Source organism: Amblyomma maculatum, chromosome 7, assembly GCF_055883805.1.
Source record: "Amblyomma maculatum isolate TAMU_Amacu chromosome 7, ASM5588380v1, whole genome shotgun sequence".
Classification (NCBI taxonomy): Eukaryota; Metazoa; Arthropoda; class Arachnida; order Ixodida; family Ixodidae; genus Amblyomma; species Amblyomma maculatum.
Window position 1 is genome coordinate 127,987,666 of NC_139350.1, and position 25,919 is coordinate 128,013,584.

Below are 25,919 nucleotides of genomic sequence, written 5' to 3' on the forward strand. Positions count from 1 at the left end.
ATCCACATTTCCAATATAAGGCTAAAAAAATGAAATAAAAGAAATGAGCATGTGTAAGTGGTTTGAAGGGTCTAATGCTAAAAATTTATACAATAGAAAGAGTTAGAAATCTTACCAATCCTACAAGTGTTTTATCTTTTGATACAAGTTCTTGCTCTGTGATGCATTTACACAGCTTTGCACCATTCGATTGTTTTACTATTTTCATTTATGCACCAAGGGAAATTGAAAAGTGTGTTCAATTAGATGGTAAGCCTCTTATCTTACTACTCACAATGTAGATATTTGAAATAATGCAGAAGTATCTGCTCTTCAGTAAAATGAAAGCTAATGCAGGCAGAAAAATGCTTGCAGACTTTTGATGTGCGTATATTTGCAATGAAATGAACATTTCTTCAGTATCCGATATTGTATCTAGGCCATTTTGCAAACAAACTGTTCACTACCAAAATTGTATCAATTCATCAGTAACCACATAGTTTTCTAATGCCTGCAATACTTTCATATTACTGCAAGACTCTCGGCGGAGCCTGACCGCTAGAGAGCGTGTTCTCAGGTGGCGGATAGAGAAATGCTCCATGATGTGAAGTTGCAGCAAGGCACTTCACTACATGGGGTAGGCATTTATGCCCACGGACCAACAGGCATATAAAACAGCATGCTAATGTGCACTTTCATGCACTGTACTATTATTATCAACATCAATGCATCAGCATGGTTTTCTAAAAGTAGTTCAGTTCAGTTCAGTTTTATTCCTTAAAGGCCCCGTTTTCAGGGGGTGTTACATAAGCGGTGGGAATACACTTGAAAATGTGAAAAAACAACAATGATTATTTAACATTGAAGATGATCTGTTACAGGCGCTTGAAAAACAGATGTCAAAGCAATGAAGACAATGTCATAGGGAAGGCCGTTCCAGTCTGAAGCTGTTCAAGAAAAAAACGACGCAGAAAAAGTAGTAGCGTGCGACGGTGGGCGAGCAACTTGCAGTGGGTGACTGGTGCGGTGAGATATGCATGCTGCGGCTGTGATGTATGGTGCTTGATTCAGAGAAGAATAAAAAAACTTGTGAAAAAGAGCAAAGCTAGTGATGCGGCAACAAAATGAGAGGAGTGGCAATCCGGATTTCAATTTCAAAGTTGAAACACTGGTGTCGTACGAGTATGAGGAATGAATGAGCCGGACGGTTTTGAACAGATTCCAATGCAGTGATTACATATGCTTGATGTGGGTTCCAGATGGCAGATGCATATTATAATTTCGATCTTACTAGTGGTTTGTATGCGAGCAGCTTTACCTGAGGTGGGTTTTTTATGTGCCAAATAATCATAACCTAGATCTGTAATTGTATTTCTGTGCACTGGCGGTTTCGGAACATGCTGTGAGACACCTTAGTGCTGAGCTATAGACTACAAATTAATTTCATGCACAGCTGAAGTTCTCCCGTGCAGTGAGAAACCTTAGTATTTGAATATTTTCATAATTCTCCCAACATCACCTCTAATGCAGCAATTAGCAGATTTTAAGTATTATTGTATTTTGAATTAGCAAATTCTGGCCTTGTCCTTTTTAACTGCACTGCAAGCAATCGCTGTTCAAGGCTTTTGAAAGGACTTTGAAAAACGCATGTGCTTAGTAATTACCTTGGTCAAATGCGGGCCTTAATTCCCCAGCATCTATAATACACTAGAAGGCAGACTACTAGCGTCAACATGTAATGCTATTTCCTCTTGTGCCACAAATAACCACCTACAACAGAAATAAATAACTGCACCTACTATGCACAGTTCTTTACTTTGATGTGTGTGCAGGAAATATGACTACCCTCAAACTCTAAATTAAACATAAGCACAAAGGTTCGTGACTAGAACAATTATCTGATTTTGAGTTGCAGTTAATTTATCTGCATCGAGTAAAGTACAAGTTCAAAGAAAAGATTGCATGGTATAGCCCAGAAATTCTGGATAAGCACATTTTTTAAACAGAAGTTGTTTTTTAATGTAGTTTTCTCAAGGTTCCACTATAACAGTCAACATATCTGGAGATCTCTCCTCAGAAGCTCATAGTTTTTTGTTAACAACATTTTTGCTATACTGAGAAACTATCCTCATCCATTTTTTATGCCAGTCTTAACTACTCAATGTAAGCCAAGGACAAACATTAAAGAAAAGATTTTGTAGCTCAATAGAAAAGTGGACCATTTCCTTAAACATTTTTATAAATCTTTTACAGCACTTCACATTTGCATCACACGTGAAGATTTGTTCAAGAAAACTGGAGTTGTATATCGGACCACGTGGCTCCTTGTTTAACCGTGCACTTATTGTTTTTCACACAGCTGGAATAGCAAGTTTGGGGTGCCATGTGCCAAAATGAAATCAGTCAAGTTTGTCGGGTTTAATGCCCGAAAGTGACTCAGGCTATGAGAGACATCGTAGTGGAGGGCTCTGGAAATTTCGACCACCTGGGGTTCTAATGTGTGATGTCAGCGCATGTTAAAGAAACCCAAGTGGTCGAAATTTCTGGGGCCTTACACTACTGTTTTTCGTAGCCTGAGTCACTTTAGGACATTAAATCTGAAAAACCAAGCCAAACCAAATAAGGAGTTAGCACACCCACCGGTGTGCACCTAAATATGCTTGCGGAGTCCAAAGATAAAGTTTCACTCGGTGTGTATACCCCAGGAGATGGCGCAAGATCAAAGGATGACTGCTGCACAGTGCTTGTGACAAATGGTGCCTACCAGCTTTTCAGCTGTGAAAGCATTGATGATTTATGCATTTTTAGTGCAAAGCCAGCTTTGCCTGAATAGGGCTATTACAAACGGTGGTTTTCGTCCACACAAAGTGGGGCCACAAATCCACATCTCATGCATTTCACTCAGAGATGCCGAGTACTGGGCCACAAGAGAGCCTGCACCCGTTGTGTTACCAGCAGGCATTAGGTGGGGCTGCAGATTGAACCTTGCACCTGTGGCACGCTATGCAGATGCCACCACTATGATGCAGGGGCTTCGAAATGTATGACACACAAAGTGGAGCAAATGCACAAATCTTAATTTTTTGACACTTTCCTTTCTCTGCTGTTTATCTGTTTACCTGTTTCCTCTTTTGCCTCTGCAACCAGGATGAAGAAGTGAGTTAACATCACCACGATGCCAGCCCATCAACGCTACTTCAAGACTACCAAAATTCATGTTGTAATTTACACCAGGTGTTTTTCCAACTTGTCATGCTTATTAGAGTGTTGCATGCAGTTCCCTATGAATGCTGTTTTAAATAAAAGTATTAAAATAATAGCCTGTCTGGCTAGCACAATAAAATGTTGGTGTCCTCATTTCTTGACCCTTCCAAATTGCTAAATGGTGACTCAACTGAAGCACACATTTTACTCATCATTTGACAAATGCATGTTCTCAAGAGTGGACAATGGATTTCACACATGCAATGTAAAGCATTGCTCGAGCTATGTCATTATGGATGCCATATGGCATTTTCTCCTAGTATGCCCATGTTTCTCATGAGCATGAGACATCTCTGAACAGTGTTGCTCATATGCTGTTGCCTGAAAATTCATGAAATTAGAGGCACAGTCGAGAGCAGTACATTGCTAGTGAAATCCTTGAGACCTCCTTAAGAAACCTTCCTGGGTTGTACTAGGAATTATATTTTATTCAGACTATACCTTATGAATACATAGAGCTACTTGCTAGTTCTGACATGTTTAATGCAAGGCTGAACCCTCCTGCCTCTTCCCTCCTGCCTGTCACCACCATTGACAAAACAGCAGTCTTCTGCAGCACTAACCTACTTAGCTCAACTTTTAAAAGCAAACTACAGCCTGCCTCCGCGTACACTACTCAATAAATAAAGCACTGAATATATAAAAATAACTGACCCTGTTACCCAGTGTCCTGCCCAGACGTTTTTTTATGGTGACAGAAGCAGCAAGGCAGTTCTATTTCATGCTAGTCTCAAAATTCAAGTTTGAAGTTTGTGTGGCTTTCAGGTACCAAAAATTCGAACTGGCAATGACCGTGAAAATGTGTAGACACTGGTACCAGTAAGTAATCTCTAAAAAGAAGGTATCAATGGCAAATTTTACAAAAAGATGGGTTAAGTCTTTCAACAGACTGCAAGCTTGGCTAAGTCAAAATTGAACTTCATAAACCTTGAGGTAGCACTCTGAGGCTACTTGAAGGAAATGAGATAAATTAGAAGATTGCTGAATGCATTTACCGAGACAAATCGATAAGTTAATGTTTGGTTTGGTTTGTGTGGTTTAACATCCCAAAGTGACTCAGGCTATGTGAGATGCCGTAGTGGAGGACTGCAGAAATTTTGACCACCTGGAGTTCTTTAACGTGCACTGACATCACACAGCACACGGGCACCTTGCTTTTCGCCTCCATCGAAAAATTGCCACCGAGGCCGGGATTCGATCCCGCGTCCTTGGGAGCAGTAGTCGAGCGCCATAACCACTGCGCCACCCTGGCAGGGGGGTAAGTTAAAGTGAGAGTAAGAAGTGATGCATAGTGCTGCATAGTGATGCAGGCTTAGTCCAACGAAAGAAATACTCATTCAACATGAATTCTTTGAAACAATGTTTCAATCTAACGACATGTTAAACTAAGTGGCATGACATGTCATGCCCAGGTATGACATGTCATACCATCCCTGTCATACCTGACATGTAATGCACTAGTGACATGCCTCGGTATGTTCATATTTTGAATTGCAGCGGTGCTGCTGCTGAGGTATTTTTGAGTCTATTTGTTTGTTTTGAGTGCTTGTTGTATCACCTCAAACCAATGAGATTAATTCGGCTTGAGGTGATACAACAAGCACTAAAAACAAAGTTAGTTGAGCAAGTTAAGCAATAAGCCATTGCTGAAACCACATATTTATTCAGAAATATTTTTTTAAAGCCAAACAGAATCTACTCTGTTCACATGCTGGCATTTCGAAAGCATCTGAAACACATACTGTTACCTCCGTGGTGTTTAGTCAACCTATATGACGGCTGAACTACTAAACTTTTTTCAAAAATTTTGTGTAGCAACACAATGCCAGCAGTTGAGTTGAATGGCTGTTTTAGTGAATGGCTTCCACCACCTTCCTTCTGTGCATTTTGTCCCAGGGTCACTAAATGAACTGGCTTCTCCTAGTGGCTAGAAAGTGTACTAATGGAGCTTGCTTTACCTATCTTGATGAGCCAGGGAAAATCCATTCACACTATAATCACATGCCTTGCATTATGTTATAATGCGAGATACGCTTTGAATAAGCACTAAGTAAGGAAACAATTTGGTGTTATATGAGTGCAAATACTAATATTATAGCATATCAGGTTTTGTTGATGCCTAGACATGCTTTCCTACTTACCTGAGTAAGACTGTGCGTCAACAACGGATACTCTGAAGAAAACACTTTAAGATCAATCTTCAGGGTATGAATTCCTTTCAAATGCAACATTACTAAGATTAGCAAGTTTAGTTCTGAGTGATGCCCCCCATATTCATTCTGTGGGCTTTTCCTGTTTCGGTGTTCAGCTGTAAAGGAAAAAAAGAAAGAGAGCTTCAAACAAATGACAAGCTCTTGTAGGGCTGCATTGTACACCGTGCATCCCAAAGAAATAATTTAGACTGTCTACGGAGCCTTCTTCAAATAAGAGCTATTCCTCGAATAAAGAGAACACCAAGTGCCTCCGGACACTACATTGCACCAGCGACTTTGAATTTTAAATAAGGTGCATCACTAGTGTACGAGGCATGTTTAGAAGAAACAATTATTTGACAACTGCTGATTCATTTTGCACATTCTATATTTTAAATTTTCTACCAAAAAAATATATAAAAATAGAGCACACACACGTAAATACAGTGTGTGGTAGCAAAAGTATTTGGCTACAAAAATTTCAAGTTGGTGACTTGTCTACTTCCTCATGACATTATTTGTGATAGTTTGTATACTAGCGGGTGGCGCATATCAACCCAACAATACAATTGCGTGGTGATGTTTTATAGAAGAAAAACGAACACTCGCCAAAATTGGCAAAAGAAAAAAAAAGCATTGACGTCCAGGGCCCACGAGGTTCCCTTGTTCACAATAAAAGCAGATGGATGAACGAGGTGGCTCATGTATGGCATAGGGGGCCTAATGAGTGTACGTATATCCTGGGAAGTTGCCCAGCGCCCAAATTAGACCATGTGCCGTCATTTGAATGAGCAGTGACTCAAGAAGCAGTCGCGTTGATAGATACTTTTCTGTCGTGATGACAATGGTGTCGCTGTACAAATCGATGCTATGCTTTATAGTGTTACATATTGTTCTGCCAGGGTATTTCCTTTCATGTGGCTGTTGACAAAGTCATTCTGATGTTGCTTCAAACACCTGAAAAAATTACCCACTTAATGAATTATAGTTTTGGTAAACAAAGTTTCATCCAGCTGTCTTTACACAGGACTATACAAAGCTAATTTGGTTGAAAAAGCATAGCCATTGCTGTGACCCAGAATTTATAAAAATGTGTCAGAAAAATATGCACATGACTTCACATCAAAATTATGGCGCAACTGTTCTCTGTGCCGAGTTCAGGGTGGTAGCGCACCATTTCGCTTCCTATCTAACATTCACCTGCTAGTCGAGTTTGAGGCTAATTTGTGACAGAAATTCACACCGACGATAAGTGTACCTCTGATTGCATGCCATTCATTGTAAGCATAGGTGTCTACTGAGAAGTGAGACAGATAACATACATTTCTTTTCACAAAAGCCAAACCAACAAAAGACAATGAACCCTCTGCTGTGCGTCTCTTTACACTCAAAAATCATGGAATGAAAGGGTGGTGCTAGAGGGACTACAGATAGCACTACTCTTAAGAAGATACATGAATCACGAGTCTACTTTTAATATGAAACAAGAGCGTCCTCCTAATTTTTTTTTTCTGAGATGTATAACCAAGTGCTGGAAACATCAAACTACTGGAAGACTTAGAAAGGGGAAATGAAGAGCTCCAGTGGAGCCACGAACATCAAAGCAAGTGGCTGGAAGTAAACTGTGCATCCTGAAACATTTTGAGTAAAACAGCAATTGCTTTGCATCCAATGCCTATTAACGGCACTTTGCAAACTGTCAAGAGCAACAAGGAAAAATGAAGAAAATGGCAACAAAATCAGGTGCAATAAATCATTTTCCTGTCTACAAAGCACAGAAAAAAAATGAAAGTAGAAAGCAATGCCCGCACATTCAAACACAAATTTATAAATAGCTTTAAGCTCAATGACAACAAAAACTAGCTGTGGTTTGACCAATGGCCATCCCGAGTAGAATTGCGGAAGCAACATCTGCGGCGAACGCGGCGGCGGTACCTTTGAGTCACCACGCCATGGAGGAATCGGCGGTGGCCCCGGAGCACCAGCTGTGCACCGTGTGACGCCCCTTCCTCCTGGCGCATGCGCAGCTGGTACGGTAGCGGCGGCAGCCCCTCTGAGTCACCTGCGCAGCAGAGGAGTGCGGCGGCTCCGATGCGGCTTTACAGCTACCCAGAAAACCATATCATATTCAATGGACATTCAAAGAACATCCACCAATAGATATCCGATGTCCATATGATGTTTACAGAAGTTGATATTATGTTGACATAACATCCATGGAATGTCCATTTTGACACTTGTGGACCCCCATATAATGCCCACAGCATGTCCACACACAATATTGATGAGACATTAAATGATATTGTGTGGATATTACTCTTTTTTTGGTGCTGTGAGTTGTGCATTAGGAGTACCCTACTTTATAATAAGCGAGTAATTGCTCAATAATGTCCACCCAAGCACCATATGGCTCCACCTGGGTGGATATTATTGAGCAATTACTCGCTTATTATAAAGTAGGGTGAGTGGACATTACTGTGCCGCTACTACCATCCTGCAAATATACTTCTCTTCGGGAAAAATGCCCTAAATACATTTAGAGTGCACTAAGTAATTGATTTCATACTTTGCAGCGACTGCTGAAAATAACCAAGAAAAAGTATTGTTGTTGTACAGTCATGTTTATTTGGTCATTTATGTTTTACTTTGCCTCTGTGATATCAGGTCCCGGGTGCACATTGATGACCTGCAAATATACAAATGCACATATATAAATACATGACAATAGTAACGGCAGCACATTTATCACAAACATGAAAAAAGTAGAATGGTGGGTATGATGCAAATGAAGCATGTTCATTGATGCAATCTGAGCTTGGAAAAATGAACTCAGCAGCAGTCGGAATGCACTGGCAGTATATTCTAAACAAGCACACTTGTGGAGACAGCACTCTATTCTTCACAAAATATTTTGAAAAGCCGTGGCAAAAACTCATCTTGTAAACACACTACAAGAAATGATAAAGACAGCCCTTTTAATATACACAGGAAAAAAAAGTGAAATGGTGGGTATCCTGGAAGGAAATTGTTCATTGGTGTAATTACAGCAACAATATACACATACATACAACGTAAACATATGCTGGGCCTCGCAAAGAGTGGAAAGGATTTTGATGCAATCTTCCAGCGTTCCCGGGGCAACATTCAGCTTAAATTAAAAAGCAACATGTGTAAGAAAAAACATACAAGACCACCAGGATCTCAGCATGACAACTTAAATTAAAGGAAATTTCAAGGAATGAACACAAGAAAAATTTAGACGATGCTAAAAAATGATTAAATTCAGACTCCCTGCAGTTGACTCCCAAACAAGAGCAAAAACATAGTAAATTTAAAGATAAGAACTTTAATAGCTAACAAAACCCAAGCCCTTGAATGCCTGCTATATATTCGAGAGTAGCAATGAATGAGCGGCTCTTGGCAGTCTTTCACCATCACAAGACAAGGCCGGAACTGCCTTCTAGAGCTGCGCTAGGAAGCTGTCCACTTTACTAATAAGAGGTAATGTATATGGTAGGAGGCGGGACTGCCCTGCAAAGTGTTTTATTCAAGTTCAGGCTGTTCTAAACACTCAAAATCGCATCTGATTGCCTCTAGCTTGGCTGCCATCCCTACTTAACAAGTCCCACACGCATGTTGCTTTCTAGAGGCAAAGAAGCAGCACTGAGTATTTTGCCCACATGGACGGTTCAATCATCCCAGCTCGAACTAAACGTCGTGTATCTTTAGCGATGTATGCCCCCAACCGAAATGATAACCGACTGGTAAAATCACCGCCACTAAAATTGCACAATACCAGAAACGAACCCTAACACTTTGTTTGCCAAACAGTAACATCAACACTCACCCTTTTAGCTGTTCTCCCGCACAGTCGCCTGGTGCTCGGCCGAACTTGGGCGCGGGACTACGTGAAGCACACAACAAAAAGGCCGCCATTGCGAGAACAACACAAACACGCGAAAGAAAAAGAAAGAAACAAGCGAACGAACCACCAAAACAACGCAGCAAACTGAGGCGGCTGCCGCAGCAATGCTGGCGGTGGCGCTAGCGGCGCGGCCGGTGGCGATGACCGTGGCTACTAGGCTGCCAGCTGATAGAGTTCTGTTGTTGGTTCTCGTTTCGGAACTCTGGCGTTTGTGACTGCGCTCGTTTCGGAACTCTGGCGTTTGGGACTGTGAACACAACGTGAGGAGTCGCTGCAAATTTTGGTCTTCCGCACGTGTTGGCATGCATGAAAAAAAAAATGTGCCAGTCGATAGCCTAAATAATTCCTTCAGAAAAAAAAAAGAGGACCAAACATTAAGTAAACATCTCTCCCCTGTATGAGACGACACATGCTCAATATGTTTGTGCTATAACTTCAAGTTAAATATACATCCACTCAAAACATTTAAGCACTTTACCCAGATTTCTATACACTGAAAGAACATCCACGAAATAATATCTTCAGAATATCCCCTAAATGATTATTTGCATCGAATAATCCTCTCAATATCCACACAATATCGACAAGTGACATTTGACATTAGGACCATTTGTGGACATCCTCTGAATATTCATGGTTATCTGGGTATGCTCCGTGTGATGTCACTCGCTTCTCGCACATGCGCAGCTTGGCTCATCAGGGGCTTCGTGAAATGGCTCAGCGACTTGCGTAGTGTTGCTTCCGCAACAAAAACTGGCCGCTGCTGTTTCCTGTATTATGCTCTGTAGTACATAAAGGAATAGAAAAGGCATTGCGCTGGCACAAGAACAGAAATCCTTCTGCTGTGGTGAGGACAAATAAAATGTCCTGGTCATTTTTCAACTCCATTCATAAATGAACAGTTCATTTCCATACTTCTATCTACTGATTTCCATTTACTCTTTGTTTTATTAGTGACGATCCCAGAATTCCAATTTAGTCACGGGTAATTTTACCCTGCGACGAGTAGTTATATATATATATATATATAATAAGCAACATCTCTGCTTCAGGGGCCAAGTTACGGAATGACCACATCACAAAGTTACAGGGGATGCTAAGATTTTTCTTTTTGCATCTTATATTTATTTATTCTCTATAACATTCAAACTCTCTGTGTACACACTTCAATCACCACAGCACATATTTTTATACCATCTCAACAGTGGTTACTTTCTCGGTCTCCCCTGCCCGCGAATGGGGCCTAGTGCGTCGTCATCCATAGTGATATGCAATGAAGGTCTGAGCCCACGCGACGATGGACACAAGATGTGGGAGCACAGTGCGAGCATGCTGTCCCCGTTAACATTTGTCTCCAGTGGTGATGCCCTCCTGCACCACCGCTGACATTTGCATCCCCCTCTCCAGTGTTAATGAACACCCTCCGGCGTCCTTATGCTAGACAAACAAAATTATGGACACATTCGCAAGCACAGAAGGATGGTGCTTCGAGTTCTGGAGTGGACACAATTAATTTAATTGTAAAGAAGAAGTTCGGATTAGGTGGGAATATCGCCGAGAAAGAGGAAGAGGAAGTGATTTTGCGGACCAGCTGACTGCAAGCTAGGCCACCCCCGCTCCGGTCCTGCTCGCTACCAGTGCCCGTTACCAGTGCCTGGATCCCCGCTTAACACTTGGTGGAGGTGCGGGATTTCTCTTCCATTTCCTCGCCCTGGAGCTCCGCAGCCGTCGAATTCCTACCTCAATGACTGACTCCAGCACTAACACCACCGGCCTCGCTACCCTTCCATTCCATGCTCCGGGGTGCTTCGCCAGCGGGACCCGCCGGTCTTCAGCGGTACCGACGATCAGGACGTGGAGGACAGGCTTTCGTCGTATGAAGGCGTAAGCACCCACAATAAGTGGCATGATATCTTGAAGCTTAACAACGTGATATTCTACCTCACACAAGTCGCAAAGTTGTGGTTCACAAATCACGAGGCTGACATTTCAACTTGGGCCTCGTTCAAATCTCGCTTTGTGGATGTCTTCGGTCGTCCTGCGGTCCGCAAGCTTCGCGCCGAACACCGTTTGCGCGAGCGGGTGCGCAGACATATATTATGTTGAGGCAGAAAAGGAAAGAAAAATAAAGAGCCTCTGCCCGTGCCACTTAGTATAACGGGCTAGACAGGCGAAACCTTCACAAGCTACATCGAAGACGTTTTAGATTTGTGCCATCGTGTAAATACATCGATGACTGAAGCTCAGAAGATTCGCCACATCGTGATGGGAATCCATGAAGGCGTGTTCAACATCCTCATGGCCAAAGAGCCCCGCACTGTAAGTGATGTTGTCACGATGTGTCAAAGCTACGACGAACTTCGTCGCCAACGTATCGTCCCTCGACAATCTGAAGGCACGATCGTGGCTATGTCTGATGGCATTGTCAGCTCTGCACTTATCCAGGAAATCAAAGACTTCGTACGGGAAGAAGTTGCCCGGCAATTATCATTAATTTCAAACGTTCCGCAATCCAGCTCACACCTCGCTTCGAACATACGCCAGGTTATTCAGGAACAAGTTGCCGAAGCACTTCCGCCCCCTCGACAACCACCTCTTCATGCCGCTCCACTCGCAGCTCCGCTCATTCATGCCGACGCTGTCCCGACGCCCGGACCCAGTCCACTGTCTTATGCTGAGGTTGCCGAAAGACCACCCCCTCCTACGCCTTTTCTATCGTACGGTTCGCCTCAGCGGGTATTTTTCACTCAGCGTCGTGCGCCACCTATTCTACGCCCTTGGCGCACAGCTGACAATCGGCCGATTTACTTTGCATGTGGTCTCCCTGGCCATGTTGCACGCCTGTGCCGCCGTCGCCTGGCACCGTACGCTTTCGATCAGAGCCCGGTCAACTACACGCAGCCACCGTCCCCTCTCCGTGCGCCCACTCAGCCCTCGTCCCACCTTGACCACTTCTCGCATGACAACCGCTCAACCTATGACAACCGCTCAACCTCTCCGCGCCGTCGCTCTCCGCCGCCGATGCGCCGCCGTTCCACCTCGCCAATGCCGGAAAACCACTAGACGCAGTTCTGCAGGCAAGAACTGCGCTTTCGTCGAACCGTGAAAGTCCTGCTTCGCCATCGAACAATTTAATAGAAGTTACCATTGAAAATGTTTGTACTCTTGCGCTTGTAGATACTGGTACTGCTGTGTCGGTTATTGACGTTAGACTGTGCCGCTTGTTACGAAAAGTTGTTCTGCCACATTCCGGGGTTTCTTTGCGCACCGCCACTGCTGAGCACATCAAACCGCTCGGTACCTGCACGGCTCGAGTCACCATTCAGGACGTTCTCTACGTCATCAGTTTTATCGTACTTCGTGACTGCTCTCATGACATTATTTTAGTGTGGGACTTCTTGTGTCGCAATCGCGCCGTAATTTATTGCGCTCGTGCCGAAGTAGAGCTTTCTCCGCTGTGCACCGCACCGACCACCGTTAATGTTCTTGGGGAAGCCAAATGCCACGTTGCAGATGCTACTGATATCCCGCCTTTATCTGCCGCTATTGTGCCTATAAACTGTGCCTCTCTTCATGACTGTACAGTGCTCTTCACCCCATCTTCCCTTTTCGTCTCACGACGCTGTCTTCCACTGCCCTGCGCCGTCCTTAGTGTACGAAGCGGACGCACCGAACAAGCAATTACTAATGATTCGTTCTACCCACTCACGTTGCAATGTGGCGAGTGCATTGGGCATGCCGACCCTGTTCGATCAGAAAATTTTGTTACCGTCCCGCCGCTTCTCTCCGCCTGTGCCGACACAATCTCCGACAACATAAGTGCCCTTAGCCCACCTCGTTCCTCGTCTCCTCCATCGCCTCTTGCTGCCTTTGACAAAGGCATCGACAGTGCTCGCGCTCCAGATCAAAGCGCCAAGCTCTTCGACTTGCTGAACCGATTCCGAACTTCCTTCGACATCCAGCAGCCATCCTTGGGTCGGACATCAACTGTTGCCCACCACATCTATACTGGTACGCACGCCCCGTTACGCCAACGTCCTTATCGTGTATCAACCTCAGAGCGCCGCATTATTGATGAGCAAGTCGATGAGATGCTCCGTAGAGGTGTTATTAAGCCTTCCAGTAGCCCTTGGGCGTCCCCGGTCGTTTTAGTCAAGAAGAAAGACGGGTCTATTCGATTCTGTGTGGACTACCGCCGACTTAATGCGATCACACGAAAGGACGTCTATCCGCTGCCCCGCATAGACGACGCGCTGGACACTTTGCATGGAGCGGAATTTTTCTTCTCAATCGATTTACGGTCTGGCTACTGGCAAGTTCCAATGGCTGAAGACGATCGCCCCAAGACAGCTTTTTTCACTCCCGACGGGCTCTGAGTTCAACGTCATGCCGTTTGGCCTGTGTAACGCGCCCGCCACCTTTGAACGCATGATGGACAATATTCTCCGCGGTTTGAAGTGGCACACATGTCTCTGCTACTTGGATGACATCGTCGCATTTTCACCCGACTTCGCGACCCACCTAACTCGTCTTGAAACTGTCTTGCAATGTCTTAGCGACGCTGGTCTGCAGTTCAATTTGAAAAAGTGCCATTTCGCCGCTCGCCAACTTACTATTTTAGGGTATTCAGTGTACAAGGATGGCATCCTTCCTGATCCATCTAAACTCCGTGCTGTCGCTGAGTTCCCGAAGCCAACATCTATCAAGCAACTGCGCAGCTTCATAGGCTTATGCTCCTACTTTAGGCGTTTCGTTCGGAACTTTGCGACCATCATTGCTCCTCTGACGCGACTCCTCAGCGCCCACAAAGATCTTTCTGCCTGGTCGCCGGCTTGCGATACTGCTTTTAGGAAATTGCGCACGATACTTACCTCACCCCCCGTATTGTGCCATTTTGATCCGGCTGCTCCTACCGAAGTGCACACCGATGCCAGCGACGCCGGCCTCGGCGCTGTTCTTGCCCAACGAAAACCCGGGGTTGATGAATATGTTGTGACGTACGCATGTCGAACGCTGACCAAGGCCGAGACCAACTACTCGGTGACAAAAAAGGAATGCTTGGCAATTGTTTGGGTGCTTCAGAAATTTCGGCCATACTTGTATGGGCGCGCATTTGATGTTGTTACGGACCACCACGCTTTATGTTGGTTGTCTTCACTAAAAGACCCCACCAGCCATCTCGCCCGCTGGTCGCTTAGACTACAAGAGTATGATATCCGAGTCATCTATCGTACAGGGCGTAAGCATTCCGACGCAGACGCTTTATCTCGCTCGCCAGTGTCGCCTGACGCTCCGTTGTCCCCTGCCTCCAGCTCCGCCTTGTCTTCCTTGTCCATCGACGACATGCCATCAGAACAGCGCAAGGATCCGTGGCTTATGTCACTAATCGATCTTCTAACGAACTCGTCACTTTCACCGGCTCCTCGCGCCCTTCGTCGTCAAGCGCAGCATTTCGCCCTTCGTGACCGTCTTCTCTATCGACGCAACTATATGCCAGATGGCCATAAGTGGCCCAGTAAAAAAAAATCAATGGGTCCAATTGGGATCACCAATCAGAATGAATGGGTTTTCCCAATCCCAAATGGTTTGTCCAATGGGTATTGGCCAGACCAACTGGTTTCTTCATTTCCAATTGGGATGACCCATTGGTTTCTTTACTCCCAACTGGGATGACGTATTGGTTTCTTCACTCCCAATTGGGAAGGCCAAATGGTTTCTTAGATCCCAATTGGGAGTGAGGAAACCAATGGGTCTTCCCAATTGGGAGTGTGAAAACCAATGAGTCGTCCCAATTAGGAGGAAGAATCCAATGGGTCCTTCCAAATGTAATTGAAATATCCAATTTCTAGAGTACTCTACCTTTTGGTGCTATATTGGATGTGTTCAAAGTGACTCTAAATGTTCTCTAAATGATAAACTGAATACTCAGCAGCCACTTTCATCATAATTCTGAAACATCACAGGACTCATTTACTCAAATTTACTTAAGAACATGTGCAGGTTTTACTGTGAAAGGGACGCATGCAGAGTGTGTATATGCTTCTATTTTCAGGCATTGTTGCATTTGTGTGGTGAAGCATAAATTTCAATGCATGGCTTAGCTGCTAAGCATTTTACTCTGCTCTTACTGCATATATGTCACTTATCGTTTTTGTTTAGGTAACACCAAAAACCTGTTAAATGTTTATGAATGAAGGCAAAAAATAGGACTTTCATTGAATTTATTTACGCAATACACATTGATGACATAAGCACATGTACAAAACTACAACTCTGCTGCCAAATAAATCCAAAAGCAAGTAATACATGGCATTGAAACAGTAGATGCATGTCACAATTTAACATCACACTGAAACTGTAGATGCATGTCGCAATTTAACATCAGCCAGTAAAACGGCATGAACACATTTAGAGTTCTTGAACTAGCTTGAAAGTATACATATCAAGGAAACAAATTTTTACAAGAAATCATTATCATCTAGGATACAAATAAATTCAACACCCAACCATAATTTATGACCAGACTGTATACAGTGCACAACAGTACAGTAGGATAAAACTTAAAAAAAAACAAACAAAAAAAACAGCAGTTTCTAGGCATGGCCAGTGGCCTGTGACATGTAATAATCCTCTGAACAGCAAACAGGATCACATTTAAGTATTTGACTATACCAAACGAGAGAGAGGTTAGCTTTTTATTTAGGCAACCAGAAAATAGCAGTGGACTGCTTTCTGTCATGGAGGAATGGCATTTAGCAGTTCTTACATACCTGAGTTATATCCACCTATAGCTAGCACACAACTCTCTTCATGAAAGACATGTCCCAAACAAGAAGTCATACATCGTGATGCCTCATTAATATGAACATTTTAAATCCCTGGCTATACTTTGCATCAAGAGGGCTTAAAAAAAAGATTGATTACTGCGACAAGTACATGGTCCATGGGCTGCATGCATTTTCACTGTCCATACAGAGGGATTTCATTATGTAACACTCTTGTCTCTATGTAACCAACCTTTCTGAGCCAAAGAAATGGTGCACACGAAAACAGGCGGCACTTCCACTCCCACTTCCTTTTTCTTCATCCAACTACTACTCAGTTCCTCATCTTCATTTATCATATGGACTGTAACAATATTAACACGGTGTAAATACATACAGTATTATTAGGCTGCCAAGAAATAATAAAAAATAATGTGCCTCTGCACATGCCACCAAGTATAACAAGCTTGCAGTGTAAATACAGAGTGTAGTTGAGTCTAATTGAAGTAGACTCCCCGCACCACTAATGTAAGTTTGTTCCTCATAAGAACTGTCAACAATTCGAGTTGTCCATATTGACGAGGCACGACTATACATCAAGTTAACAAGCAGCCACTGGAATTTTACTGTAGCATCGGGCCTTCAAACGAAAATATATCACAGCTTATATTCCAAAGCTCAACATCCATCAGTAGACCGGTGATAGTAAAATGGTTCATGACCATACAGGAGCAATATATGGTGAACTCACAGTATGAAGCTGACCTGCACTGTAGCTTGTTTCGAATTTTTCAACAAAAACAGTTAACCTGCATTAAAATGTGAATGCACTTGGGGTTGCTGCAACATATGTATCATGAAGTTTCATGAGTACACAAACTCTATGAATTTCTGATGCTAGCAAAACAAGCATGTCTGGTTCTTCAGCTACAACCTTCAGCAAGTGCCGCATTGTTATTAAAGGATACTTCACAGAAATACATTTCAGCTGCTTGAGCAAAACATAAACCTTAGTATCACTGCCACATACCAGTTTTTTGAAGTACACCAAATGAGCCATCAGACAGTTGAACTACAGAATTGCTTGTTTTCTTAGCCAGTGAATATCTTTGGTCAGTCAGAACTGATCCATTTAGTAGCATTCTTGCATACTGCTTGGAGTTAATAGGTATGCTGTATCCATTTCTGATTTGACAGTTTGGCTGTTCATATGCAGTAGCTTTACCAAAAAAGCGGATGCCATCAGCAGTGCGAACACTCTTTTGGGTGACTGGTGCATCCAGTGATGAGCAATATTGAAGTACTTTTTGGTCAATAGCCAGCTGGGTCAACTCCTGAGCTATATCCTTCATTTGCAAAACACGGCATACCTGATGGGGAATTCCATTTGCAGCTTTCACAGCCTCCTTTAGGTTGCCATTTCCTGCCTCAAATGGGAAAGCAGAATGAGCCCACAGGGGCCCCCAGTGACAAATGCTCTTGACAATGTGTGTGAGCTGATGCACATTAAACGTCATAAATGTTTTTCCATACAGAATTTCTGCACGTATGTGAAACTCGACTAGAAGTTCTTCAGCCAAATGAAGATCACAGGGTTTAATACTGCGTTTCAGCATAATGTGAAGTGCTTCTACTAAGCATCCCCAGTGCTGAAGGCATGTTTTAGGAAGAATCCCATCAAGAACTGGAATACTGTAAAATAATATCCAATTTTCCAGCTCTTTGGCCTTCCACCACCTCCGCTCTTTGGTCGGTCTTGGCATGCGTCTTACAATTTTTGGAGGATGTACAGCCATTAACCTTTTATCAACCCCCGTTTGCTCTCGACTGATAGAATGTGGGCAGCTAGATGAATCGAACCACATATCTAAAAATTGACGGCCTATGCCCAGGAGAATGCAGTGCATGTAATCCGGCACAAAACTCCACACTATGTTGAAATGTGGCAGAGCAATCAAGGGGGAGAATGTTTTGACACCATGGGTAGTCTTTTTTTCTTTTTCTGCAGTTTCCATATCCAGCAGCATTTGGTTTTCAGTTCGTTCAACAGGGTCAATGCTTTGCACTGGATACCTCATTGAGCCCCCAGCCCATTCTCCTTTTTGGAGGCACAAATTGCACCCAAAGTGCCCATTGAATTGTGTCACCCCTTGCATGGGTGCCCGTGCAACTGAGTCAACAGCACAACACGTGCAGAAAGCTCTGAATTTTTCACTTTTCCCTTGACGCTCAAGAGTGAAACCTTCATTGCTCAAATGGTCCATACTATTGACAAATGCACCTTGGAATAGTGCCATGTCTAGTTTTTATTTGCCAAACCACAATGCTGCTAAAACCAACTTTGTCATTCTTTGCTCAGGCGGCACCTCATTAACTATTAGTTGAATGGGCCAAATGGCGGTACCACTTCATTTGAAAAGTGGCATCCCATCAGCATTCAATGAAAACTGATCCTTGGACCAACTTCTTTTGTACCAGTGACAAAATCACGGTATAGCTGTCCATCCCAAATATATGAGAATGTGCTGCTTTGTGGCAATGGTTTCGTCAAATCAAGAAGTTGACAATTATGCAACAATTTTTGCAACTGTGACTCTATATTTAAAATGACAAAAAATGGTAAATCAGCAAGAGTGGTGACATTTGTCATAGTGCTGCAGCTTGGGCACTGAAAAGTTGACTTTGCTACTGTATGGCTTATCTCTTTTAAGCATTTAGGACAAAAAAAAATAAAATTCATGGATGTTGCTGATTGTCCAAGAAGTTTAGTAACTCTGTACTGAGACTGTGGCAAGACTGGATGCTCAAAGAAATGGTTAATCATATCTATGAGGCTTGTGAGGCCTGTTAGTGACAAGCTATTCTTTAAGGCATACTTTAAAACCATAAGCAGAATGTCCCCCTCTGACACAACAACCTTTTCATTGATGTAGTCTTCAAACAGGTGGCTGAACAGCGATTTCTTCTTGGGGAGAGGTTCCTTATCAAGTTGTTTGGGAACTGATGGCTGAAATATAAAAAAAAATGAAAAAGCAATATTGTGTTAAAAAAGCTACCCCCTCAACATGTTTAGGGCTCAACAAAGCACCAATGGTTATGGCTAGGTGGTGCGCTTCCAAATAAGCTGCAAGGAACTGTTCTTTTTAATGGCATTTCACCTTATTTTATGTAAAAGGAGAGATTATGATAGGGTGAAAACTTCAGCAGCCATAACTGGGCACCTTGTTTAAAAATTGCTGCTTATATCCTTGATAGTCTGTAACATTATTTTAGACCTACATAAAGGCAAATAATGACAATGTGGCTTCTACATTCTGCTAACATGCATATTCACCCATGATATGGAATGACTCTGTGGCAGCAGACAAGGTTCCTGACATTGTTTCCAGCAAAGAATAGGTCAACTCTAGAAATGTACAAAGGAAACAGCAGCATAACTGATCTGATCTAAATTGCATATCACTAACTGGGCTTTCATCAGACATGTTTGTAACTTGAAAATTAGATTTTTCTTTATTACTATGCCCGCCTCTCCTTAAATGGCCATTTTAAAAGTACTAACTTCTTCAGTGTCAAGCTCAAATGGAGATATGTTAGTGCACGTCCATGTGATGTTCCTGCATCGCCACTTTCATCGTTGGGTGCTGGCTCACTCGTTGCGGCAGCATGGTCAGCACCTCTGGCTTGTACACCGCAGTTGTCGCTGCATGCCAGTACTTCCGAAGTACTATATTCTGGTGCAGCGTCCTCATCCCACGGCGAATCTTCTTCACTAGAAAAGCCTGTTTGTGAAGCTCCCTGCTGCAATAAGTGGTTGTATTAAATTCCCGCACTGCGCTCGGTTCAAAAGAGCGTGCAAGCGCACATACACAGTGAACTTACGGCATGCTGGTGGAGGGCGCGGGCGGTAGACCTGGGAAGTTGAAATTTTGTGCGCGGGCTGAGGTAGGTTTTATAAGGTCCCTTCTTTTTTCGTTTGTGTGGTGAAGGCATCATCGGTCTCAACCACAACCATCTCGCAAATCTAAAACGTAAAATGCGGATGCCGCCATGTTGGAAGTAATGTCGATCCAGTCAGTATACTGTCCACAGGTTTCGTATTAAATAATTTTTGTAGAGCTAACCGTAATAAAATTCCAATAATATGTAAGCATTAATAATACCTGGTTTATTAATTTTTTATATAAATTTTAATGCTACAAGTGTTTGTTTTTAAGAGGGACACTAGGGACATTGCCATGCCGGCCATGCATACACCGCCATGTTCATCGTTCAGCTACTCCATTTCGTTTTCTGCTCCTGTGCATTACTGCAGCTCGACCTCGTGTTCTCAGCACCACGTGCGACAAAAATTGTGTTCCAATGGCAACCCAAAGCACAAAGATAACGCACGCCTATGTGCGATATGAAGATGATAAGAAGTTCGCGGTTGTGGAAGTCGGCGAAATCGAAGATTTTAGCCCTCGGAACAGCAAGGACTTTTCGTCTAGGGCTTATTACGCTGTCAAGTGGACTGCGGCGGACGGCAGCCCCGATTACTATCGGGCGAGAATTTTAATGTTGGGAGGTAAGTTATTTGATGCCTATTCATTTTTGCGGCTATTAACTAGGTTTCTGGAGTTCCTTTTTTTTAATCTTCTTAGTAGGGAAGAGTGCAAATTGAGCATATATCAGCACAGTTCAGGCATTGTTTTCGTGTTCGAAAACTTAACAGCACTGCGAAAGGGAACAATGAAAAGAAGGAAGGAAAAGCGCTAACTAGCACAAATGTCTGTTTTACTCACGCATTGTTATGGTGCTGTTGTGAAAGAAACGGATTTTAAAGCATTTTCCTACAACTCTGGTAGTTGTACACTAGATGGCACGTTACACGACTTTCTTTTAATACACTTGAAAAATTAATCATGAACGGAATTTGTTTTGTTGCCTGCTGTATATACAATTGCATCACGTCCAGCGCACGTGAGTCGGGGGATTCGGATACTGCATCACCTGATTACATTTCTTTGCACAGCTGGTGAAGGAACCATGTGCATGCTTCTTTTGGTTTAATGATCGTGGAAATGCATACAGTAAAAGTGAATCGGTTTAAACGCGTCTTAGTTGGCTTTATCCCCCTTACCTTCATGGCTCGTGCAGAGTGTCGAGAGGGTGCAGTGAAAAATAGGGGAAGAAATGATGTGATCAGTTTCCTTGCTTTTGACTATATAACATTTGCACCATCAACAGCAGTGTCAATTTTTTGTATGTTATAAGTTTTGTGCTTGGATGGAATATTTTCAGAGTCTGAGGAAGACGTGCTTGGGAAGGTGGGCCGCAGAAGAGTGCGTGTCAATAGGATTGTGGACACCAGTGACAGTGATGAGAATGTTTCACCGGAAGTGAGTTTACAATCGTTTCCATGGGCTCCGTATAGTGCCTATGATATGCATATTTTCGGGAGGAATTAAACTATTGCTGAAATATTTTTCTGCTTTTCAGCCACAAAGAAAAAGAAGGACCTAGAGAAGAGTTGATGAACATCCCAGAGAAGAAAAAAAATGCTCAGCCATCAGCCAGGCCCAAACCCAAAAAAGAGGAGGCTTGAGATTGATCCCGAAGCCCGGCAACAAATAGCTGCCCTACAAGAGCAGTTAAAACAAAAGGAAGACACTATCCTCCATCTGAAATCAAAGATAAAAAACAGGATAGTGAGATCCTGCAGCTCCGTAGATTGAATATGGGGCTGCAGGAAAATATCCCGGACAAGTTCGGCACTAGTGGAAGTGAGTAATTGTATTCAGTGTTAATCTCAAACTTGGAAGCTGTAATGATGTTAGCTGCTTCAGGTTATTTATATGCTGACTGTTGCACCACTCAGAAGAGAGCAAAAAAGTTCTCTTGGTCTAATCATTCATAATCCATAACTACAGTGCAAAAGACTGAACAAAGATGAAGAAGGGACACCACACAGCAACAAAAAAAAAACAAAAAAAAAAACGTGGTGTTCCTTCTTCATCTATCCCGTTTTTTACGCTGTAGTTATGGATCATCGAAACCACCAACTAGCCCAACAACTGCTCTTATCTAGTCATTCATTTGTTAGGGCTGGAATGTTGCACATCAGTTTGATCTAGTGGTAATTTTTGTTTTATGTGGATAGGGTGGGGTACTTGCTTTATTTGGTCAGGAATAATAAAGCGATTCCTATCATTTTCCTCATTCTTGTGAAAGATGTACAGACAGCAGACATTAACTGCATGTTGTCTACTTAAGTGACATAGAAAGCAGGTGATATATAAGGGTCACCACATAGTGTTTAACTTACATTTACTTAATGCATAAAATGTTTTTGCTCATTAAGTTCTAATTCCAAACAGAATTGCAATGCCAGAGTTCATATTTGTTAGTTCATTCACTCACATTTCTTGAGGCAGGCTGATTATTGATGTGAAGACAATGAAGCAGCAATTATTTCATAGCTTTTCCATCTCTTGCGACCAACAATCAACTCTGCTGTTAGGTACTTCATATAATAAATTGCCTAACCTTGTGTTTGGCGCATCATAGCCATAGTTGCTCTTGTGCCATAAAACCCCATATAACTGACAACTCTGCTGTCACAGCAATCAATGTCTATGAAAACAAGTCACGAGGTGACAGATTGAACTTGTTAAAAGGGCTGGGTAAACTGTTTTGCAGTGTCTGAAATAGAAACATCGGGCCAAGTCTGGCATGTTGAAAGGGCACGTGGTTGGTCATAGATGTGTAAAAATGTCTTATACATCATTGTGAAAAACATGCTTTAATACCTTTAATGTGGAAATTGGCAGTGTGAATCAGATATTGAAACAAGGTAAAATGGGGTCTGTAAACGCTTATTTGCAATTAATGAGTGATAGTATATATGTCATATTTGAAAATCTCACGATTGGGTGAGTTCCGGCATCATGAGTTAATGAGCATGTGTAGGCTCAGCCCTTGTGCATATTGGCTGTGTCTGGGAAAAAGATGCTCAGCTTTCTGTTCTGTACCAACTTTTGACACTGTGGATTAACATTTGTTTATTTTCTACTTTTGCTTACAATAATATCTGAATATAGGTAGCCAGCTTATCTTGCCTAGGCCTACCACTGTACCAGTCGAAAGTGCAGCCCAGGCAGCTGTCAATGATGTGCCTTTGGCACAATTTGAACAATGTAAGGAGGGAAGTTCTGGAGGACTAGGAAGCACATGCCACTGTGATGATATGGTAAGTTTCAAGATGTTTACATTAAATACATGGTCTCAGAAAATGCTAATGAATTGTTTCGTATATAAATGTTGCTTAAGTTGCTTAATAGACTTTTTTTCCACAGGTGGACATTGGGCAAGGCTTGTGTCTAAAGCACGAGGTTTGGGAGCATATCCGAAACCAGAAAAAAGACTCTATATTTGCTAAAGAGCTGGTCATGGCCATCTGGAGCAAAGAAGATCTCCTCAACAGATCACTACAGGGTAGACGAATATGTTTATATTATTTTCTCAATTTCGCTGGAACCCTTATCGCTGTAACAGTTGCAGGTTGACAATAATCTCAACCATATTTTGTCCAGGCAAAAAATGTCCGCGCTTTCCCGAAAAAACACCGAAAGCCCCACTCACGCCTTGGAAAGTGGATGTCGTGCGTGGTAAGCAACTGCTGGATGGTTCACCATGTAACTAAATCTAGCGCATTCTGCTGCAGTATTAATGGTGCATATTGGCAAATCAATTATGTCAGCTCTTGATAACTCTTCTTGGAAGGAATGATTAAGTTTGTGAGATGCTTGTCCAATGAATAAAAAGGTGCCAAGTGTACATCTACACTCCTTTTTTCTAGGTTGGGGGGGAGGGGGGGGGGCTTTAGACTTGGGCACCCAGCACTCAACAGTATTGGTAGTTTTTAGGATGCAAACATGCATCCTGTGCACATTATTTCCTTGCTGTATTTAAGGGCTAGTACAAGCAATCTAGCATTTTGCTAAAACATCCTTACATATATTGAAAGTCAGATAATTTTAATGTTTGCAAAATGTTCATGTGTCAGTTATATTACCTTACTCATGCTCTTGACCTGGAAATTTAGTGTAGTATCTGGATGGCAGTTTTAATTTGAAAGAAGGGAAACAGCAGATAAGAAAGTTAAGAATGTAGCAGAGGCTCTGTTTTGTTGCTACTGCTAGCTGGAGCATCTTTTGGGTGGCTGCTACTCACATTATATTTTCTATGTAACTTTCTCATTTCAGAATGTTACAGAGCTCGGCTCGCAAGCCAGAATGTGCCACCAGGGCTTTTAACCATGGCAACCAAAAACTTGAACCACTTCATAGTGGAGAAGCTTGCCGACATCGAGAAAGGCACAAAGCAGTAAGCTGCTGTTATAGTGCATTATGCTTTGCCACATATTTAAAAATTTGTATTTTGCACCAAACATGAAGTGAGAGAGGTGTATAAAGATTGATTTTTAAGTGTCACTGCTAGGTTCCATGCAAAGTGCTGGTGCGAGAATCATGACCTATATACTCGATATTTTCTCAGTGGTATGTAAGTCTTGAACATACTCGTCTTCGTCTGAGCAAAGCAAATATCACTGGCAGGGGTTTAAATATGCTTTCGCTTCCGAAGAAGAAAAGCTGGGGAGGGGAAAGTGGGTGAGAAGAAAGTAGGTGAAGGAGTCAGGAGGGGAGGATGGTTGACAAGAAGGTAGGTCATGGAGTGAACAAAAAAAATTTTTTCAGTATATGTTTCTCAGCCTGGAACCAGGGATCTGGTCGCCTGCAAAAGAAGTAAAAGCAGAAGTACCAGGAAAAACTACAATACCAGGCAGATGATTAGTCGCCACTTAAGCAGGTTTGGTGCAGATACACCTTACGAAGGGACAGGCTTTGCAAAGGGCCCTGATAAGGAATATATGTAAGGGGGACAATTTTTGACGCTTTCTGCAGAGGGGGGGGGGGGGAAGTACAGATACACATTATAATAACCTCACAGTGAACTACATCTGACATGAAAGAAGAAGAAAAAGTTCCAGGACAAACTCAAGTAACAAGTGATAAGGAGGAAATGTGTTTGGAGAAACATGTGCAGCTTATGCTATTGCAGAGCGGAATAGAGTGTATATGTGTTGTGATTAAAGTGTACAATTAATGCTACAATACCACATAGCATTAATTGTACAGTTTATTCACAATACATATACACTCTATTCCGCTCCGCAATAGCATAAGGTGCACATGTTTCTTCAAACACATTTCCTCCTTATCAATTGTTATTTGAGTTTCTCTTGAACTTTTTTTTTCATGTCAGTTGTGGTTCACTGTGCTGTTATTATTCTGTGTATTTCCCCCCCCCCCCCCAACCTTTGCAGAAAGCTTCAAGAATTGGCCCCCTTGGATATATTCCTTATCAGGGCCCTCTTTGCAAAGCCTGTCCCTTTGTAATGTGTATCTGTACCAAACCTGCTTAAGTGGTGACTAAACATCTACCAGTATTGTAGTTTTTCCTGGTACTGCTGCTTTTACTTGTTTTGCAGGCCACAGGATCGCTGATTCCAGGCTGAGAAATACATACTGAAGAAACCTTTTTTTTCCACTTCATGACCTACTTTCTTTTCACCCATCCTCCCCTCCCTAGCTTTTCTTCTTCAGAAGCAAAAGCATATTTAAACGCCTGCCAGTAATGATCGCTTTGCCCAGACGAAGACAAGTCCACTTGTCGAAACGTTGCCTCGACCTGCGAACTGAGGCGTACCCCATTTATCCTTGTTCACTGGGCCTTCATACCATGTAAACCATC

The 25,919-nt window shown here is 42.7% G+C and overlaps 1 protein-coding gene, 1 long non-coding RNA gene and 1 pseudogene across 2 annotated transcripts; 1 reads left to right on the forward strand and 2 right to left on the reverse strand.

Moving 5' to 3' along the window:
* Positions 1-16,361: 16,361 nt before the first annotated feature.
* LOC146184704 (uncharacterized) lies at positions 16,362-19,167 on the reverse strand (annotated as a pseudogene).
* A 550-nt stretch (positions 19,168-19,717) lies between these two features.
* LOC146184705 (uncharacterized) lies at positions 19,718-20,251 on the reverse strand. The gene is made up of 2 exons (XR_014708428.1): positions 20,007-20,251; positions 19,718-19,925 (listed from the first exon to the last, which is right to left on the reverse strand). It is a non-coding gene; the product is annotated as an uncharacterized LOC146184705 (long non-coding RNA).
* Positions 20,252-20,486: 235 nt separating this feature from the next.
* On the forward strand, positions 20,487-24,495 carry LOC146184706 (BEN domain-containing protein 5-like). Its single transcript, XM_084608605.1, has 5 exons — positions 20,487-20,691; positions 21,408-21,505; positions 23,462-23,600; positions 23,699-23,773; positions 24,371-24,495. Exons 1-5 carry the CDS (start codon positions 20,487-20,489, stop codon positions 24,493-24,495), a joined length of 642 nt encoding a protein of 213 aa, XP_084464731.1.
* Positions 24,496-25,919: the final 1,424 nt, after the last annotated feature.

Excerpts from the sequence above, each read along its gene's own strand:
- LOC146184706 (XM_084608605.1), top strand. The coding sequence starts at position 20,487 with ATGGCAACCCAAAGCACAAAGATAACGCACGCCTATGTGCGATATGAA. Across the intron at positions 21,506-23,461 it reads ATGAGAATGTTTCACCGGAA|GTGGACATTGGGCAAGGCTT; the intron begins GTGAGTTTACAA and ends TTTTTTCCACAG. Across the intron at positions 23,774-24,370 it reads GAAAGTGGATGTCGTGCGTG|AATGTTACAGAGCTCGGCTC; the intron begins GTAAGCAACTGC and ends TTCTCATTTCAG.